Source organism: Glycine soja, chromosome 19 (genome assembly GCF_004193775.1).
Source record: "Glycine soja cultivar W05 chromosome 19, ASM419377v2, whole genome shotgun sequence".
NCBI lineage: Eukaryota > Viridiplantae > Streptophyta > Magnoliopsida > Fabales > Fabaceae > Glycine > Glycine soja.
Window position 1 is genome coordinate 46600530 of NC_041020.1, and position 20241 is coordinate 46620770.

General features: G+C 31.7%; 4 protein-coding genes across 4 annotated transcripts; 1 reads left to right on the plus strand and 3 right to left on the minus strand.

Annotated features, from left to right (window-relative positions):
• The first annotated feature begins 1072 nt into the window (after positions 1 to 1072).
• Positions 1073 to 1831, plus strand: LOC114398192. Its single transcript, XM_028360361.1, has one exon. The coding sequence runs from the start codon at positions 1151 to 1153 to the stop codon at positions 1700 to 1702; it is 552 nt and encodes a 183-aa protein (XP_028216162.1). The 5' UTR covers positions 1073 to 1150; the 3' UTR covers positions 1703 to 1831.
• A 1672-nt stretch (positions 1832 to 3503) lies between these two features.
• Positions 3504 to 5879, minus strand: LOC114399441 (probable pectinesterase/pectinesterase inhibitor 41). Its single transcript, XM_028361629.1, has 2 exons — positions 4803 to 5879; positions 3504 to 4360 (listed from the first exon to the last, which is right to left on the minus strand). Exons 1-2 carry the CDS (start codon positions 5779 to 5781, stop codon positions 3672 to 3674), a joined length of 1668 nt encoding a protein of 555 aa, XP_028217430.1. The 5' UTR covers positions 5782 to 5879; the 3' UTR covers positions 3504 to 3671.
• Positions 5880 to 12143: 6264 nt separating this feature from the next.
• LOC114399763 (probable pectinesterase/pectinesterase inhibitor 41) lies at positions 12144 to 14179 on the minus strand. The gene is made up of 2 exons (XM_028361980.1): positions 13116 to 14179; positions 12144 to 13004 (listed from the first exon to the last, which is right to left on the minus strand). Exons 1-2 carry the CDS (start codon positions 14092 to 14094, stop codon positions 12592 to 12594), a joined length of 1392 nt encoding a protein of 463 aa, XP_028217781.1. The 5' UTR covers positions 14095 to 14179; the 3' UTR covers positions 12144 to 12591.
• A 2457-nt stretch (positions 14180 to 16636) lies between these two features.
• LOC114399715 (probable pectinesterase/pectinesterase inhibitor 20) lies at positions 16637 to 18801 on the minus strand. The gene is made up of 2 exons (XM_028361930.1): positions 17733 to 18801; positions 16637 to 17508 (listed from the first exon to the last, which is right to left on the minus strand). The coding sequence occupies exons 1-2, from the start codon at positions 18727 to 18729 to the stop codon at positions 16817 to 16819; spliced, it is 1689 nt and encodes a 562-aa protein (XP_028217731.1). The 5' UTR covers positions 18730 to 18801; the 3' UTR covers positions 16637 to 16816.
• Positions 18802 to 20241: the final 1440 nt, after the last annotated feature.

The following is a 20241-nucleotide window of genomic DNA, read 5'->3' on the forward strand; positions in this document are numbered from 1 at the left end:
AATTTTAATTCTTGACATACATTGATATTATAATATATTTTAAAAGATATTATACAACAACTGGCTGAGACTGGTTCGATTAGCAAGTTTAAGTAATTTTAATTCTTGTACTTTCTTGGTAGGTATCAAATTATCCAAACATGTATCTGTTATTCACATATTAATTATTAAAATTTAATTAAAAACAGTGAATAAAAATACAATTATAAATCAATTAATTAAAATGAAAATTTAATGTTTTTGCATTGATAATTTTAAAAATTCTCTACAAATAATAATAATAAAAACAATCATGATGATGACTATATACTATAGTCAATTTTCCTAGTAACTTCTTGGCTTGGAGCATAAGCATCAAGCTAAAAATCCCTTGATTTGGAAACTGACAGCAAGAAGACTCATAAAGGTTGATATACTAAAGTAATAAAAAGTTATATTTATAATACTATTAAAAGTTATATTATTATTATTCTCTTCATTTTTATTTATAATACTCAAATTAAAAGTTATATTTATTTATTTTTATAAAACTCAATGTATAATATTTATTATATTAATTATTTTTAGACTAAAATATTTATACTAACAAATAATTAAAAGAGAAAGAAAAATATTAATAACAAGAATAACTTCTAAAATAGATATAAGTTTAAGATAAATTAAGTAACTGAGTAATTGAGGATTGACGACATAGAAGTACACTTTTTCCTCCTTTAATTCTGACAAATTAATTGAGTCATATAACCGTTTTTAGGGACAGAAGAGTACATTTTTCCCTCCTTTAATGCAACCAATTTTAGTGAGCGAGAGGAATTTGGATGTAACCATAAGATTGTGACCTAAAATTACAGTTTCAGGAGTTGCAACCAAAAATAGAGATACATGCAGGGGCAAAAGGAGTGTCCAGTTAACCTCAAACGCAAAATACGGTTCGCTGTTTTGGTAGAGGGAAGCTATCATCCTAAACTTAAGCATTGAAATAACTAACCAATACTTATTTTAGCAAAACCAATTTCAGTGTGCATCTCTCCCACTATAAATCACTCCCCCCACCCTCTATGCATTCCTCGTCCTGGTGTGTCCACAACACAAGAAAACCAACCTAATTCCGAGAAGAAGAAAAACATTCATTGTTTCCATAAAAAAGAAAATGGAACGCTCTACAAAACTCTTCTCGGCGGCGTTGGTTCTCTGCGTGGTTGTGATGGCACACCAGACAGCAGCACAGGAACTAAAAGGAAAGAACCTAATCAACAAGGTTTGCACAATCACCCCGAGCAGAGACCTCTGCGTTGGGATCCTCTCATCGGACCCAATCAGAAGCCCTGACGCAGACCTCAAGGACTTGGCAGTTATCTCCCTTAGGGTTGCTGCCAGAAACGCCTCCGGCATCCTCAGCGAAGCCAAAATGTTGATCGATGACGACAACCTAGACCCCGACGTCCAACAAGGTTTGTCTGATTGCAAGGAGACAATCTTGGACGCCGAGAGCCAGCTCGAGGACACCATTGCATCCTTGTTGGTGGATTCCGACACCGACACACAGATTTGGCTCAAGGCTGCCTTGGCCGCCATCGACACCTGCGACGCTTCCATTCCCGGAGACGACGACGTTCTCTCCGTCAAGAGTGCCATGTTCCGCAGGCTGTGCAACATTGCCATTGCCATCACCAAGCGCTTGAACAAACCTCTTAAATTCTAAACTTGTCGATTGTCCTTTCCTTTAACTCTTTTTTTTTTTTTTTCATCCTGTGTCAATCTTAATCTGAATATCTTCCGTAATTTCATTTACGGTATTAACAGTGCATGCTGTCGTCCGAGTTTTTTTTTCTTCTTCCTTTTTGTACGTGTAGTAGTATTTTGTTATGTGAGAAATGGAGGGCTCGCGAAATGACAGTGCTTAAGAACTCATGCAGCGATAATGATAGGTCTTGCACTGTGTGAATCATTGATTCAGTTTTTTTTTTTTTTTTTAAACTTTTGATTGACAAAGATTAATTTGGATCATGATCATCTCTATCATTTCCTCAGTCTTATTATCTTTTTCAACCTGCTACACATCGATTACTAATACATTGCGGATGATATACTCTGTAAATAATAAAAACAGTAAATATCTATTTTTATCCATGAGTTAGTGTGTAATTAGTTGAGAAATATATCTAGATAAAAATTTAAAATTTAATCACATTTAAATGAAAAGTATACTCCTTTATTATTACACTCGTACTCATTTAAATATCTTTAATGTAAAATATAATATTAATATAGGTTTAATTTTATTAAAAAATACTTCAAAATTTAAATTTTATTATTTTTTTAATTTATTATATTTTATAATCTCATATATTATATTTTAAAATATAATATATAAGATTAAATTTTATTTTCACATAAATTAGAATATGTATATTTATATAGTTTTATTATTATTTTATATATTATATTTATCTTTCAAAATAATTCATGTGAGTTACCGATAACATGTTTTTGTCAGTATTAAGATATTCATGTTATTTATTATAATATAGATAAAAAATATTGTCAAAAGATCACATACATAAATATTTTAAAACAAAAAATACTCTCATTTTATTTAATATCGTATCTTTAATATATAATTTAATTCTTTAAAAAATTTAAATACCTAATTAAATAAAGTTAAATATAAAAAATACTATTATAATAAATAAAAAAATATATTAATATAGGTTAAAAATAATAAAATATTACCATTTTATGAAATTATAATTTATATAAAAAAATTACATTAAAGATAAAATTTATATTGATAAAATTTATATTATATCTTTATTGCATAAAATAAGTTTTGAATAATGTAATAAAAAATATATAAGATTATAAAAATATAATATATAAAATAAAAATGAAACTTGTATAGGTATACATATCTAATTTGTGCAAAAGTAGAATTTAATCTTATATATTATATTTTAAAAGATAATATATAAAAATATAATAAATTAAAAAGAATAAAGTTTAAATTTTGAACTATTTTCGTATAAAATATGTAATAATAATATATTTTGCACCAAATATTTCAATTAGTACTTGGGTGTAGTGGTAAATGAGTGTATTTCTTATTTCAAGAATCATATTTTTACTTAACGTTTAGAATTTATCAGTCAACGAATTATCAACCGTTAAAATTAGTTCTAGGATTTAAATAATAACTTAAAAAATAGGAGAATCAATTTGGTGAGATAGACAAAAAGAGACGTGTTTTATCATTAAGTTTTTTTTTTTAATTCTTTTCATCATCATCATTATATTATTATTATTATTTTATATTTATTTAGCTTTTCATCTCCTTATTGTAAAAATTATTGCGAAAATTGAAGTGAAAATTAGCAAATTACACTTTTTCCTTTAGTATATAAAGGATACCGAAAAAGTCAAAATCAGCGGTAGATGTACAGGAACTGAGGGGAAAGAGTCACAAACTGATTGAGTACTAAATAATTGTGAAGGGGACAGAAATCAATACAATATTTGCTTTATAACTAAATCACAATAATTTTCAATGAAACAATATGCTTTGAACATTTGTCGGAGGTAGGGTATTTAATTAATTAGTAGATTAGAGTACAGACTTTTTAGTATAAAAAAAAATACAAGAAGCAAAAGAATAAAGGGAATGTGTCAATCCACTATATCAAGTTATTGGTGTAACTCACTCCTGTCTGCGGTAACCAATCATCACCAAGCAAAAAATTGGACACAGTAAAGTTAGCTGCATCCGTGGCATTAATCACATGATAACCGGGCCACGTCACTCTATTATCGGTTCCAGACCCTGGCCCACTGTTGCTGTACTCTGCGTAATACAAAGTGCTTAATGCAAAATCACCGTCCCATTCACGCCACCCCTTAGCGTGGATCACACTGTCCATAACAGTTTGCATATAAACCGTTCTAGAATACTCCTTCCACGGCCTTCCCAAATACGTTGCAACACCGTTGCTAGCAGCTAAATCATCAGCTGCTCTTATGGTACAATTATGGATTGAAATACCTGTGTCTTGGTTTGGGTCTGTTCTTCCTTGTGCGGTGATGGCGTTGAATTGACCACTCATGGGGAGACGTGGGTACATTTTGCAGTTTTGGAAGACAACCTTGGCGTTTCCGAAGATGAAATCGACCGTGCCATAGATGTCGCATTCGCTGTAGAATTGTCTCAGGGAATGTACGTATAATGTGTCTTGGTACCCCTCGAAGCTGCAGCTGTAGAACGTGGACAAATCTGCTCCACTTCGAAGTGCAACTGCTTGGTGCTTCACGGCCCCGGCGGTGTTGCGGATGGTCATATTCACACCCACGAATCCTTGCCCAACCACAGCTGCAACATCGATCATGCATATAGTTATCAGATATATGATATACTCTTCCGAAAATGATTCTCTGTCTTTTACATTATTTTTAAAATATGAATCATCCTTATCACGTAAAAATCTTACTTGCATGATTTTTTTCATCATCCATGCAAGAATTAAATCGGTAATATTTTCATAAATTGAAATTAATTTACTTATATTCTATATTTCAATTTTTTATTTTCTTTTCTCACATGTGACTTTTTCATCAAGTAATTGACGAGAGTTAGATTTAGCTTCAAATTTTAGGTCAAAGTTTTCGGCAAAGAAGTTTCCAACAAGGAAATCACAGTATATTACAAAAAAAAAAATGAAAATAAAAAAGTTTATGTTTTGCTTTTTATTTAATAAATTTTAATTTGTGTATGTATTCTTTAATTTCTTTAATTTTAATTTAGTTATTCTTACCAAGTGTTGCGGAGCTGAAGGTTGTCCAGCCATCGACGACACTACGATTGCCTGTGATAATTGTCTTGTTTATACCGTCCCCGACCATCATCAAATAAGTCTTCTTCTTATCAACGGACACATTTTCCTCGTACACACCGGCAGTGACGTAGATAAGGAAGTATCCATCGGTAGAGACAGATTTGTTAGGAGCTGCGGCAATGGCATCATTGATAGTGGTGAAGTTTCCGCTTCCATCCTGACTCACCGTCACAATATCCCTCACCACAACCTCGTCGCCCACTGTGGCCTGAAGGAGCTTCCTCCGACTCACGGACTCATAGATCGCACGGGTTCTGCTCGACATCTTAAGCGGCAAACGCCCATTTTTGAACCCAAGTTGTTTCTTGGTAGGGTGCATTGCTTTGGCTTTGGTTCTGGGAACCCAACCCTTGGTGAAGAGAGCGAGAGAGACACTGTATAGTTTGGTGTCGTTGGAGAGTGGGACAGTGAGACCGTTTCTCACGCTCCAAGCTGAAGCAGTGTCTTTGAGACCGTCCAAGCATGTTTGCTGGTTGGTTAAAATGGCGCTGAGTAAGGTTTGGATGTCGTCGGCTTGAAAACTAGGAAGAAACCTCGTTGTCTTGTTGACTGTTTGGAAGGAACTAGAAAGAAAATCGAAGTTGAGTTCGCCGAGAGTGCGGCAATCTTGAAGTGCACGGATTGCGGTGGCGGAAAGAGAAGAACTACGTTGGAGGTATTTGTCAACTAGGTTCAAGAACTTGCGGGCTTGTGAGAGTGATTTTTTTACGGAGAACCGGCCATAGTCGTAAACGTTGCCGTTTTGGGGAGGGAGAACGGATTTGCAAAAGGATGGGTCTGGAGTCGATTTGCATGCGGTTCCGGGAGAGACAGGAGTGGTGGGATTTGGAACAGTGTCTGAGGAAGCAAATAATGGCAAGAGAATGAGAAATAAGAAGAAACAAAACTTTGAAGCCATGTTGGTTGACAGAGGAAAGAGTGAGTTATTGTGATGATTTAATTTGTGTGTGTTGGTCGATGAGTGTTAGTAGTGGTTTGAAAACTAGTTTCCTCAGGTTTAATTTATAGGCCAATGAGCTAACTTTTTAACGAGAGATACCTCTGATGATGGGTTTATTTATTTACAAGTACTAGGACATGTTTTGGTTTTACTGCTGCTGAAGGTTGACTGGCAATGTAAAGGTAAGAGAATTAAGGATTGGATTAATTGAATAGTCAACCGATGTAGACTTTGTCAATAATACACATCGAATTACCATGAGACACGCATCTTGGAAATTGTAACTACCAGATTTCCCACTAGGATTTCCTAAATTTATGTATTTCTGATGTGTGCAGTATGGGTAGTGGAGATTTAATTAATCGGGGGCACTACCGAATCCTTTGTCCTGTTCTATTTCAACGAATATAAATGTTAGTAACATGCTATTCACTATAATGAATAATGAAAATAGTAACACTGTTCATACATGATTGTAATTAGTTTCTTCTCAAATCATGTATGATTAAAAATAATTAAATTTTCATTAATTAAAAAAGTCAGTTAATATGATCTAACTTTACTAATTTCGAGTAAAAAGTAAGATTGTTTTTAAAATGCCTTTTATTAGAACTTAATATCATGATTAAAAAAAAATCAGTGAAAATAAAATTAAAATTAAATGAAAAATATTTTAAGAATAATAATATTAAATAAGATAAAATTAGTTATATTTAAGTTGAACATATATCATCATTTTTATGCTTATATAATTAAAGGGTGAATCTTATATATATCTCTCATCATGTACCAAGAAAATATATCTCATTAAATTATTTAATCATAATAATGTTCATTTAATAAGTTATATGTAATACTTTCTCCTACTCATAATATTATTATGTAAGAAAAATTGTCTCAAAATAATTATTATTTTAATTTTTTAATGTAATACTAATTATTTTTTTACTTATATTTCTTATAATATTAATGATATGAGCTAAAAAAATAATGATGATAAATTAATTTTGTAAAATTTTAATTTTATTTTGTCTATTTATTGATTTTTTTCTGTGTAAAGTAATTTAAGTTGACGAAAATTATAATGGGAAAATATTTAGTTAAGCATAGTACATTTAAAACCAATCATATCTAATATAATTTGAGGATTGACAATGTAAAAATTATTACAGTAATTACATAAAAATTAAACTCATAATAAATAAACATTTCCATTATTATGAATGACATTTGAGAGTGAATATTAATTTAAAATAAAAAAGACATGTGAATGTGATTATATAGAACAGTAATGTGATTATATATATATATATATATATATATATATATATATATATATATATATTGTGTATTTAAAAAAATATCTAATTATAATTTATTAATGTATTCATATTTAAAAAATAAGTATGTATACGTTAGTAAATTATACAAACATTTGTTAACGTGTGTATATATATATTTTATAGTATGAATGTATTAATGTATTTTAAGAGAGTATCTGGTTGTAATTTATTAATATATTTATGCTAAAAAAAACAATAACAAAATTTAAGAGAGAGATCGTGGGTTTGATAAGAAAAGTGGAAGCCAGCGGATACTTAATTGGAACAAAAAATAAAAAGGGGGCTGAAAACCCAAAGAAAACGTTTGGTAAAAGAGAATTGCCTTCCCATTAATGATGTCTAACTGTTTGAAATTGAAACATGGCAGACAGGAGAAAAAGAATAATGGAAAAAGATCAATGAAAAGGGAAATCTAAATTTGATTTGAATGAGAGATACAAAGTCATAACTGCCCCGATTTTGCGAACAAATTAAATAATTTTTAACAAATGCTAATCATAGTTAAGTAAATGTATGTGCATGCATACATGTTTGAGGACAAAAATTAAGGACATAATAAGAGCTAAAATGCAGCGTAGATTTGACTTGAATATTTTTGTTTTGTTTAAACGGGGCGCCAATTGTTATGTGAATATGTGGGTTATATCTACTTGGATTGGAAGGTGTCGACTTTTGACCTTGAGTGAGTTATATCTAACGCGTAAACTCTGCTCTCGACATGCACTTAATTCTATATAGCTGTTTGCTGGGCCATCTTTGAGGCGGTGCTGAAATTCTTCAGTAACGATATATCTGCCAAATTTGGCAATCAACATCAACCAACAATGAGGAAACTAGTTAATTACATTTGTTTGTTTGAAAAAATAGACACTTCCTGCCCCTGCTGTAACCTCTGCCTTTGGAATAATGCAACGCGGAAACTAAATACTTCCACTCTTGTGCTATAGCAGTCTTTGTTTTTGGAAGAATAGCTAATAATTTTAAATTTTTAATTATAAAAGTATTGCATGCAGAATAATCATCATGTACACATTGATTTTGATAACACCGTTTCCATTTATGCATTAATAATTCAAGCTAGAAAGAATAAAAATATCATTTTTATAACAATATTATCAACATTATCTTGAAATACATTAACGGATAACTTGTTAATATATTATAACTAAAAAAAAGTGTATATACATTAACAAATCAAATGCTTATGAGATTTGTTAATATATATTTACTTTTCTTTTTTTTTACTACATTAATAAATTATAATGAAAAGTTATCTTAAAGTACATCTAGAATATAATTTCCTAACGTACTGTAAAAACTCACATATCTACTTAAAAAATTTCGATTCTTGTTGTGTAAAATAAAAATTATAAATTGAGATTACAACATTTTTTTTAATTTTCAACAAGTATTATTTTTTAAAGACGATTTTGTATGAGGTATGAACACCACCTTTTTTATATTTAAAGAAAACACTTCTCCTAATAATTCATATAACTATCCACGAAGAATCAAAATTAGTATTTAGAAGTCATATAACTATTTTAAAATGTTATATATTTTAATTTTAATCATTTAAATGAAATTTAATAATTTTTCATTGCAATATAATCTAATAATTTATATTTATAGTTCTATTTTTTACAATAACAAAAAATTCGCATATGCTACTTCATCCAGATATGCGTTTTCTACTATTTTAAGACCGCAAGGGACTGTTTTGATTCTGCTAAAATAGACCACAATGATTTTCATGCATTACTAGCCAAGTGCAGGACTACGATTCCTTTTGTTCCAAACTCTTATTATGTAATTTTGGATAGAGAAAAGTCAATTGTGTTGCTCTTAGTTTACTTAGAACATCATAAAATTATGTTAGTTTTCATGATTTTAACTCAGCATTTGTACACTCCATCAAGATCGATCTAAGAATAAAAAAACTAAAATTTAAATTTTAGGTCTATTAATAAAAAATTATTTCTGTAAATTTTTATAAAATATAAAAAGTCTCATATTTTGATAAAAATATCATATATGTTAACAAAAAGACTTAACATATAATTCTTTTATTTAAAGCAAAAAATTTATCTTAAAATTTATTTAACTCACATTTATCGTTGGATCTGCTCTCAATTATCCTTAGTGAAATGAATTGATTTTGTTTGCGTAAAAAAAAAAAGGACCGCAAGGGACCGGCACCCGTATACGTGAAATTCCAGCACATCCGCAAAGTGCTAACTATTCTTATTCCTTTTTTTTTTTTTACTGAACTATTCTTATTTATGCTAGCTAGATTTTGTCATTTTTATGAATTATGATTTTACAAATTCAAAATCAGTCATTATAAAACAATTTATATGTACGGTAGTTGAAAAACTCAAGTAATTTGCTTGTATCAAAATCGAATCCAAGTCAAAGGAAGCACGTTATATTTACATTGAAGCTGCCAAATATATAAAAGTGACTTTAAAAAATAAATATGTTTATATTATATTTAAACATCATGCACTTAATAAATATTTAGAAATACTTATATATATATATATATATATATATATATATATATATATATATATATATACGATAAGTTGATTAAATTTCTATTCGTCTTTTTAAAATAAGGAAAATATATGTTTGATTTTTACAAATATTATATAAGTTTTAGAGGCTTTCTCTAGTTTGAATTAACCCACCGTTCTCTTTCCTTAAAATCTTTATGATAGAAAATATAAGAACTATATTTTATTGATAATTAAAAAATATAGGAATATAAACGTTATCCAAATACACCTAACTAAAATCTCAATATTGGATGAGCCCAGCAATAGGAAATAAAGAACAAAATACTGATCTCTTATCAGCCCAATCTACAGGTCCTACGACACGACGTGATTGCTGCTAGCCCAGCACTTGGAACAGGGTCCGCTATCGCTATGGCTTCAATTTGAGTAGTGGCATTCATGAGGTGGTTTATAGCGGTGTTCACGGCTAAAGAGTCACCTCCGAATCGATTTGAATAGAATAGTATGGGTGGGATAGTTTATATATTTGGATTAAAATTGAATTCAATAGATCAAAATTATTTGTTTATGTACTAGTTAAGTCACAAATTTAGAATTATAAATTTAATTAAAATCTAATTGAATTGATCAAAACTTATCAAAAAATTTAAAATTGTTTGGTTTGATGTTAAATACTGTTAATATTGAAATTTCAAGGATTAGAATAGCAAGTATCGGAACTTATCAAGATATTACTTTCATATAAGTTGTTGTTGTTTTACTTTTTTTTCATATTTATTTTTTCTATTATGTTTATAATATTAATGAATTCTATTTTATTCATTTGTTTCAGCAAATTTAATTGCAGCAAAGCTTATCACAAGAAATTAGTTTGTAAAAAATAATTATGATTCAGACTATCTTGTTGAATAATATTTTGTTTTAAGTTGTATTAGTCTATTTTAGAATATTATATTGATGGTATTAAATGAATCAATTTTATTACTTTCAAACATTTGATAACATTAGTGTTAATTGTATTGGATATCTGAATAAATCATGGTATAAAATAATAGTTATAAAAAAATTAAATTTAAATGGATAATCCATTAGTCTGAACCGAATCAAATCGTTCATAAATGGGTTGGATTTAAAAATAATTATGACAATTGAACCGAACAAAACAAATCAAATTTGATTGGATTAAATCCTGAATTTCTCCGAACACTCCTAGTGGTTTGGATAATAAAGAGAAGAAAAAAAAAATATAGTCCTATAAAAAAATATAGAGAAATTGACAAAAATAATAGGTGATATGATGAAAAAATAAGAGAAAGATAGAAAAAAATGGGGTGAAAGTGAGATAGAATAAAAAATATATGTATGATAAGTATTATTCCTTCAATTTACACCACACACAAAATGAGGACTTATCTTTAAGGAGTTATTTGATAAAAGAAAAGTTTTGAGTTTTTTAAAAATCTTGAATTAAAAATCTTAAGTTCTGTTTAGGATCGTTGTGCAATTTTGATTACAATTTCAAAATGTATTTTCAAAATGAAAACCTGATCGACAAAAAATGAATTGAGTTAATTTTTTACATCTTTCTAAAACGAAAACTAATATTTTTAAAGTACTTAATTTAGTTATTATTTAGTTGTAGATCGTACGAGGAGGGAAATAAACCAAGAATTCATCCAGAAGGATGACTAAAGAGTGATGCAATCAGAAAAATTCAACGAGAAAGAGAAAAAAAAAAAACAGAATAATTATCAAAAGATGGAAATCAGAAACATTTACTTAAGTCAATAACGGTATATAGCGCATTGCAGGTTGAAAACGCCTTATAAAACATACAGTATATATCCTGGGGTGCTTAAGAAAAAAATGGACTTTGCACTGTGAAATTCAAAGCCGGCCTCTTTTAATGGTAGAAGATTATACTTAGAGGTGTCTAAGAATCATTCTAAGAACAAAGAAAAGTATGTTAGCTATGGTATGTCAGAATCAAGGGTGAAGTAGGTAACGTGAGCTAGCCTCACCAAAAATAGATTAATGTTCTAGAATTCATAGGTTCATTTAGGTTGTCACTGCTCTGGTAAGGATATTGTCACTTGCAAAGTGCTCCTCATATCCCTTCTTTCATGACCTGATCAAAGTTATTCCATTCTTTGGAACACTAATCTAAGTCAGCCCATATGGTTTCCGTTTCCCTTTTTGGCATCAATGAGATGATTGACTCCCAAAGTTCTACACCCGCATGACATGCTCCAAGTGTTTAACGACCAAAGTAATCAAAATTTAAAATGGCGGAAGCCACAGCTCTGAAAAGTTGAGTTGCTCCATCATCTACTAAATGTATAGCAATCGTTGAGTAATCACAAATGAAATCATAAGATTGACTGACTTGTGTTAAAGAGAGAAGGAAGGGAGAGGGTGTGAATTTCAATATTTTTCAGTAACAAAAACTAACAACTGATAAAAAAATTGTGCGATTAACAATTTATTCGTGTTAAAAGATTTGACAAATTCACTCCTTCTTTTATCAGATCCTCCACATTTATCACTTATTGTAGCTAGATGATATGGAACAACACATTAAACATACTCTATGACAGGCATTCCAATCCAAGTAAAGTGACTTATTATTACAATGATGTCTGATATGGAACGCTAGTCTGAGGCACCCAATCATTCCCAACCAAGAAGTTAGAGACAGTAAAATTAGCTGCATCAGTAGCATCAATAACATGATAGCCAGGCCAGTTGACTCGGTTGGCAGTGTTTGAACCAGGACCTGTGTTATCATACTCTGCGTAGTACAAGGTGCTCAGTGAAAAATTCCCATTCCATTCATGCCAACCAGCCGGAGCTATCAAACTATCCATGAAAGACTGCATATAAACAGTCCTTGAGTACTCCTTCTATGGCCTCCCAAGGAATGTTTCCACAGTACCAACCACGGGAGCCAGATCCTGTGCTGCTTTTATGGTCGCATTTTGTATGGAAATGCCAGTGTTTTGATTTGGATCAGTTCGACCTTGTGCAGTGATGGCATTGAATTGTCCACTCATGGGGAGGCGGGGATACATGTTGCAGTTTTGTAAAACAACAGCTGCATTTCCAAATATGAAGTCAACTGTGCCATATATGTCACATTCGCGATAAAACTGCCTCAGAGAATGCGTGTATAGTGTGTCTTGATACCCTTCAAAGCTACAGCTGTAGAAGGTGGACATATCCGCTCCATTTCTTACTGCAACTGCTTGGTGCTTGCTTGGCCCAGCTGTGTTGCGGAATGTTATGTTCATTGCCACAAATCCTTGTGCTACCACAGCTGCAAATTACCAAGAAACATGCTATGTTCAAGGACTAAGAAGAATATTCAAATTTAAGTGCATTCATGAACTAGCAATATTTATTAATTAAAGATGTTATAAATGCTTGCCGAATGTGGCTGAGTTAAATGTTGTAAAGCCATCAACAACGTTGTGATCGCCAGTGATGATTGTCCGATTGATTCCATCTCCAATTAGCATCAAGAACTTCTTGCTTTTGGCTATAGATACGTACTCTTGATATACACCCTCGGCGATAAAAATAATGAAGTAGCCATCGGTGGCAGCTGTGTTATTTGGTGCAGCAGCTATGGCATCATTGATAGTGATAAAGTTCCCGCTTCCATCCTTACTAACCACCACAATATCACTCACAAGTACGCTTTCATTATCATCCATTGTTTGAAGTAGTTTTTTCCCCTGGCCTCTCGCGGAATCATAAATGGCACGTACTTTGTTTGGCATCTTCAAGGGTAAACGTTCATTCTGGTGCTGCCATGATGTTGAAGTTTTGTTCTCAGAATCCCAGGCCTTGGTGAACAAATAAAGCGAGACACTGTCAAGCTTTGCATTTTCCGAGAGTTGGGAAGAAAGATCATTCTTCACTCTTGAATCTGAAGCTGAAGTTTGAAGGCCATCTAAACAAGTTTGTTGATTTGTCAAAACAGCACTAAGCAATGTGTGAACATCGCTGGCTTGAGAGGTGGGAAGAACATCGCTGGCTTTATCAACAGTGCCACGTGTTGTTGATAAGTATTCAAAGTTTAATTCAGCAAGGAATTGACAATCCTCAAGAGCACGAATTGTGGGTTGAGAATAAGAAGAAGGATGTTGAAGATATGAATACATGTTGTTCAAGAACTTACGAGACTGAGACAATGACTTTCGAACAGAAATGCGGCAATAGTCATATATGCTGCCATTTTGATTAGCAAGCACAGATTTGCAGTAAGAAGGGTCTAAGGTTGAGTAGCATATGGTTTCTGGTGGAACGGCTTCATGGTTATTATCAGCTATGGAAATGGATGTCAAGAAGGATAGCACAAGGGAAACACAGAGTATACGAAAGTACAAGCTATTGAAAGCCATAGAAATTGGTATTTTGGATGAAAGAATGAACAATTAAGAGTTATTAATGTAGCTTGAAGATTGGATGGATGATGGTGTGATCGATGCATAGATAATCGGGCTTCTTATATAGGGCTGGGTGACGATTTTGTCTCATTAAATGATTAGAGTTAATGTGGACTTGAAGGAATTTTCGTTGCCTACATGATGTTGATGTCGTGGCTACCATTAACGTAGTCAACAGCTTCCAATTGAACCGCTATACATATAATGAAATATTTGATTTAGAATTTAGGATGAACATTCATTAAGTTTAACGTATATATCGTGCATGTATGCAAATATATTCACTGGAATTATGTTTATTTGTTTAAATTGGTAGCAGGATTTTTTTGGTACGTGACTTATATGATAACGCATTAATTTGATATGATTTTAAACTTGTCAACGGTGGGGTAGGTTCCCAGCAATCACAAGACACGGGAAAACAAAATAATGGAATAGCCAAACGAATGGATTATTATTTGACCAAGATCTGATAGCATTGTATTGTCTTGTAGTTATATACGATTTCCTTTTAAAAAAAAAGTTATATATGATTGAAACTGAAAGTCAAACTTTTGGTGAGTGTTACAACATTGGAAACAGAATAATGATTGAAGATTCTTAGGAATGTATGTGGTCAGATATTTTCCCTCCTGCTGCATAGCTAAATATGTTATAACGATAAAATATAATTAAAGTGGAATACAATAATAGCTCAAATATCTTTTTCTAGCTTCTTCTTGGTTTATATCGTAACACGCGTCTACCAACCAATGCCGCTGCACATTATAGTTGGAGGATTGGTATAAACAAATTAATTAATCTTACAGATATGATCTTTATTTTTTTTAATTTTTAATTATATTTTTAGTTTTTATTGATGAAGAAAATTCGCACTTTAATAATTTAGTTAGAATTTTGATTAAAAAGAATCAAAGGATTAAAGAGAAATGAATTACTCCTAAATACACCTACACCCTTCTCATTGAAATATTACACTTCTCTTGCTTTTTACGCTATATTCTTACATAATGTTGAGGCTCATTGTTTTAACAAAATATTTTGTATTAAATTTACGTACAGACTACACATCTAGTAGGCTAGGCTAGTACGTACACTTAAAAATAATAATATAATTTTTTTGAGTAATAATAATATAAAAATAAGAGTCGTGTAAGTGATAATGTAATTTTGTAATTAAAAAGATGTAAATGTAATTAAGGGAGGTTAGGATTGACGAGAAGAAGAAGTGCAGACTGACGAGAAGACTACATCGTCTGCACTTCTTCTTCTCGTCAATCCTTACCTCAAATCGGAGCCTGCCGGGATTCCAGATTTCACTTCCTCGCTACGGCGACAAGCAATGGTGCGTCCTCCATGCCGAGATCATTCCTCCACAACCTCCTTCATCCTATCTTCATCAGTCCTCGATCAGATCAGGAATTAATTTCTCTCACAGCACCGCATCGAGCTCTCACCGTCGAGGATTTGCGGCTTGGTGAGGTGTGTCCTCGTGCCGGTATCACCGGGAGCCGACGTGTTTGATTATCGGAGATCGGCAATTTGTAGTGTCGGCGGATGAGTCAGAGGGAGCTTGACCCTAAACACCGTTTAATCGAGAAAAAAAATTTGAGAGTTTCTAGTGACCCAATAATTTAGGGTTTTGATATTATTAATTTTTTAATCAATTAAATTACATGTTATCTTTTTATTAATTATTTTTTTTTTTAAATTTTAAAATATGATTAAAGATAATTTTAGAAATTTAAAACGTATTTTTTTAATTCCTTTCAGCACTTTTTATAAAATTTATGTTTAAGAAACAATAAAAAAAAATATAAACCTAAATCCCAAAAGATTTTTATAAAAAAGTGTTGAAAGTAACTAAAGATTTTAAAGTTTAGACTTCAAAAATTATCTTTAATTATATTTTTAATTTATAAAATTTATAATTTTTAAAAAGTTTCAAAAATAATTAAGGACTAATTTTTAAAAAAATATGTAATTTGATTGGTTAAAAAATTAATAGTACCAAAATCCTCATATTATTGAAACACTATGTATAGAAACTTTCAAATTTTTAAAAAAATGCATGTTTATCTTTTAGAAAATTTAGTGAATATGCTATTCTATTAGTCTTCATTCTTCTCTTCAAAAAAAAAAAAAAAATCTTCATTCTTCAAGCTTAGAACTCTATATATCCTTTTAGTAAGATAACTTGCGATTGGTGATATACTGCATGCATGTTTCGGAAACATTAATCCAGGTCATAAGTGTTTTTATTTTTTATAAATTATCTTGAAAAACAGAAAAAAAGTTGATAAGAAAAACTATTTATTTTATTAAACTAACAATTGGAATGCCTACTGATATGACGAATTTAAAGCAACCCATCATGCTAACCTGGGGCGACACACGCCCAATGCTCGGATCGGACAAATTCAAACTGGTGATAGTATTTTGTAAGTTACCGAAAGTCACTAATGCTGCGTCTAGCTATCTTTGAAAACTAAAAAGATAGATTTAATTCGTGTAAATATTATTCATAAAGAGTCAATTACAATCTTACAATATAGAGTGGCAGTGCATTTAATCATTTATAATAAATTACAATAGAGAACCACGTGCACCAGCATTAAAAGAATTGTTAAGCAACTTTGCTCATATTATACGTAACCAGCTAGCTTGTAACTTTTGACTATATCAATCCACTAATGTATGGAACTCCAGTTTGAGGCAGCCAATTATCTCCGTCCAAGAAGTTAGACACGGTAAAATTAGCCGCATCAGTAGCATTGATAACATGATAACCAGGCCACGTCACTCTGTTTGTGGTGTTTGAACCAGGTCCCGTATTATTATATTCTGCATAGTACAAGGTGCTTAGGGCAAAATCTCCACTCCATTCACGCCAACCAGAAGGATTTATGAAACTGTCCATGAAAGACTGCATATAAACCGTTCTTGAGTACTCTTTCCATGGTCTCCCAAGGTACGTTTTCACAATGCCAACTGAAGGAGCCAAATCAGCAGCAGGTTTTATAGTGGCATTATGTATGGAAGTGCCTGTGTTTTGATTTGGGTCTGTTCTGCCTTGTGCTGTGATGGCATTGAATTGTCCACTCATGGGAAGGCGGGGATATAGGTTACATGTTTGGAGAACAACAGCAGCATTTCCAAATATGAAGTCAACGGTGCCGTAGATGTCACATTCACGGTAAAATTGTCTAAGGGAATGCGTGTACAAGGTGTCTTGATACCCTTCAAAGCTGCAGCTGTAGAAGGTGGACATATCAGCTCCGTTTCTCACTGCAACTGCTTGGTGCTTACTTGGCCCAGCAGTGTTTCGGAATGTTATGTTAACTGCTACAAACCCTTGTGCGACCACAGCTACAAGTGCACATAAAATTATACATGTAAGAAGATGCTCTCCAAATTTATAAATCAAAAGAGGGTTGTATAAGTTGATTTTTATGCTATCTTAGCATGTTTGGTTCTAAATAATCATTTTTTTTTCATTAAGAAAATCTATAAAAATTAAATATATTTTAAAAACAAACTATTATATCTTGAAAATAAGTTGAATTAAACGTGGTAAGATATATTTTGCTCACCAAATGTTGCTGAGTTGAATGTTGTGAAATTATCGACAACATTGTGATCACCGGTGATAATCGTTTGATTGATCCCATCTCCAACCATCATCAAGTTCTTTTTGTTTTTAGCTATGGATATATATTCTTGATACACACCTTGAGTGACAAAAATTAAAAAGTAGCCATCACTAGCAACTGTGTTATTTGGCGCAGCTGCTATGGCATCATTGATAGTGGTGAAGTTTCCGCTTCCATCCTGGCTAACAACCACAATGTCCCTAACCAACACACTTTGGCTGTTATCTTGAAGTAGTTTTCTCCCGTGACCTCTAGCAGAATCATAAATGGCACGTACACGGTTTGACATCTTCAATGGTAAACGACCATTGCGGAAACCCAAATGTCTCCCATTGGTTTTCCATGATGTTGAGATTTTCTTCTCAGGCACCCAACCCTTGGTGAACAAGCCAAGAGAAACACTGTGGAGCTTTTTGTCATTAGAGAGTGATGAGATAAGATCACTCTTCACTCTTTGATCAGAAGTTGTGGTCTGCTGCAAGCCTTCTAAACAAGTTTCTTCGTTTGTCAAAACAGCACTAAGAAGGGTTTGTTGATCTTCGGCTTGATTGGTGGGAAGAACATTGCTAACTTTATCAACAGCATCAAGTGCGTTTGATAAGTATTCGAAGTTTAGTTCAGCAAGGAATTGACAGTCTTCAAGGGCTCGAATTGTGGGTAGAGACAAAGTGGATTTGCCTTGAAGAAATGAATTTACCGAGTTCAAGAATTTTCGGGACTGGGACAAGGACTTTCGCACAGAAATTCGACCATAGTCAACGATGCTGCCATTTTGATTAACAAGCACAGTTTTGCAGAAGGAAGGATTTACGGTGGAGTTGCAAATGGTTTCTGGTGGAACCACTGCACGGTTATTAGCCGCTATGGAAATCGGTGTCAAGAAGGGTAGTACAAGGGAAACACAGAGAGTAAGAGCGGACAAGTTCTTGAAAGCCATTGGTTTTTCGAAAGAAGGAACGTTTATGAAACTTCCTAGCTATTGTATATGGATGTATGGGAATGCATGAGGTTTATGTTTCTCGGTGTCTCTAATATAGGCATAAGACGTAGATCCATTTGATGCATCGTAATCTGAACTTAGAATGAAGGCATCACACGTATTAAAAATGTCAACCATAAGGAATTTGCATTTTCCAACTTGATGTTGATGTGGCTACCATGAGCGAAGTCAACTCACTACCAACTCGCCATTGTGAAATACAGTATTTGCCAAGTAGATGAGTAGAATATTCATTGAGTTACCTATTATCGTCCATGTATGCAAATGTTCTAAATGGTGGTTTTATTGGTATATATTTTAAAAAGAAAAAAAAATAAAATATTCATAAACTTTCGTGATGCATAGAAAAATATACTCGAGTTAAATATTCTTACAATATAGAGCAGCAGGTTTGCAGGATACCATCAAACGGCAAGAATGGTGATTTTATTGGTATATATTATAAAAAGAAAAAAAAAAGAAAATATTCATAAACTATTTGATAAGATAAAGTTATAATCATTCCTTGGTGATGTTAATTTCTATAATCAAGCATACATGCGATAAATATTTTTAGGAATAATTTTATTAGATTTAAATATTTGTTTTGTGCTTGTAATATGGAGTTTTTTATTTTTCATTCTTATGATTTTTTATTTTATTTTTAATCCTTAAAGTATTTTAAATAGTAAAAATACTATCTAAAGTACTATGAAAACAAAAAATAAAACAAATATAATTTGGAAGAACTAAAATTTTGTTTTACAAAGATAAAAAAAATTATGAGGACTAAAAAGATATTAAGACATTTTATTATTATAAATTGCAAAAAAAAGTTATGTAAAATACTAATTTAGTATTGATTTTTAATTTGGTATTTGAAGCTGGTAGAAGAAAAAATGTGAATTAGTGACCCAGAACTATTAGTTAGAAACCGCGACTGACAATAGGGACCGATTTAACCACCAATACCTAGATTCTGTTTGCACAAAACAACGACCAATTGTGTGAATTGACCGTTCGGTGGCAATATCCTTCGTGGCTAATTCGATTACAATAGGTATACATTTTGAAAATTGTTTCCGGAAATTCTAGCAACTGATGTTTAGATGGAATTTATTTGACATAGGGACTGATTATATTTAGGTCGCTAACATAGTAAAAAATAGAGACTGAATTTGTTTTGGTCATTGATTAACAACACGTTTTATTTCTAGTAATCGAAATTTTTTCAGTCGTTGGATTTTTATTGCTTAGCGACCAAAAATGAAAAATGAAAAATCATATTGAACAGCTCAATCCTTAACATGCATAATGAAAAATGAAATTTAGCCCATTTAGACTCTAATTTGGTATGCATCGTACAATTTAATCCATAATTTTTGTTAATAAAAGAGACTAAATAGACTTATAATTACAATAAGTTAAAGAGTTATCTTGTATATATAATATAAAAGACCAAATTAATCA

Bases quoted from the DNA above. Each gene is read 5' to 3' on its own strand.
- LOC114398192 (XM_028360361.1), top strand. From the start codon at position 1,151: ATGGAACGCTCTACAAAACTCTTCTCGGCGGCGTTGGTTCTCTGCGTG.
- LOC114399441 (XM_028361629.1), bottom strand. From the start codon at position 5,781: ATGGCTTCAAAGTTTTGTTTCTTCTTATTTCTCATTCTCTTGCCATTA. The intron at 4,361-4,802 runs GTAAGAATAACT...TCGATGTTGCAG, and splicing joins CTTCAGCTCCGCAACACTTG to CTGTGGTTGGGCAAGGATTC.
- LOC114399763 (XM_028361980.1), bottom strand. From the start codon at position 14,094: ATGGCTTTCAATAGCTTGTACTTTCGTATACTCTGTGTTTCCCTTGTG. The intron at 13,005-13,115 runs GCAAGCATTTAT...GGTAATTTGCAG, and splicing joins ATTTAACTCAGCCACATTCG to CTGTGGTAGCACAAGGATTT.
- LOC114399715 (XM_028361930.1), bottom strand. From the start codon at position 18,729: ATGGCTTTCAAGAACTTGTCCGCTCTTACTCTCTGTGTTTCCCTTGTA. The intron at 17,509-17,732 runs GTGAGCAAAATA...GTGCACTTGTAG, and splicing joins ATTCAACTCAGCAACATTTG to CTGTGGTCGCACAAGGGTTT.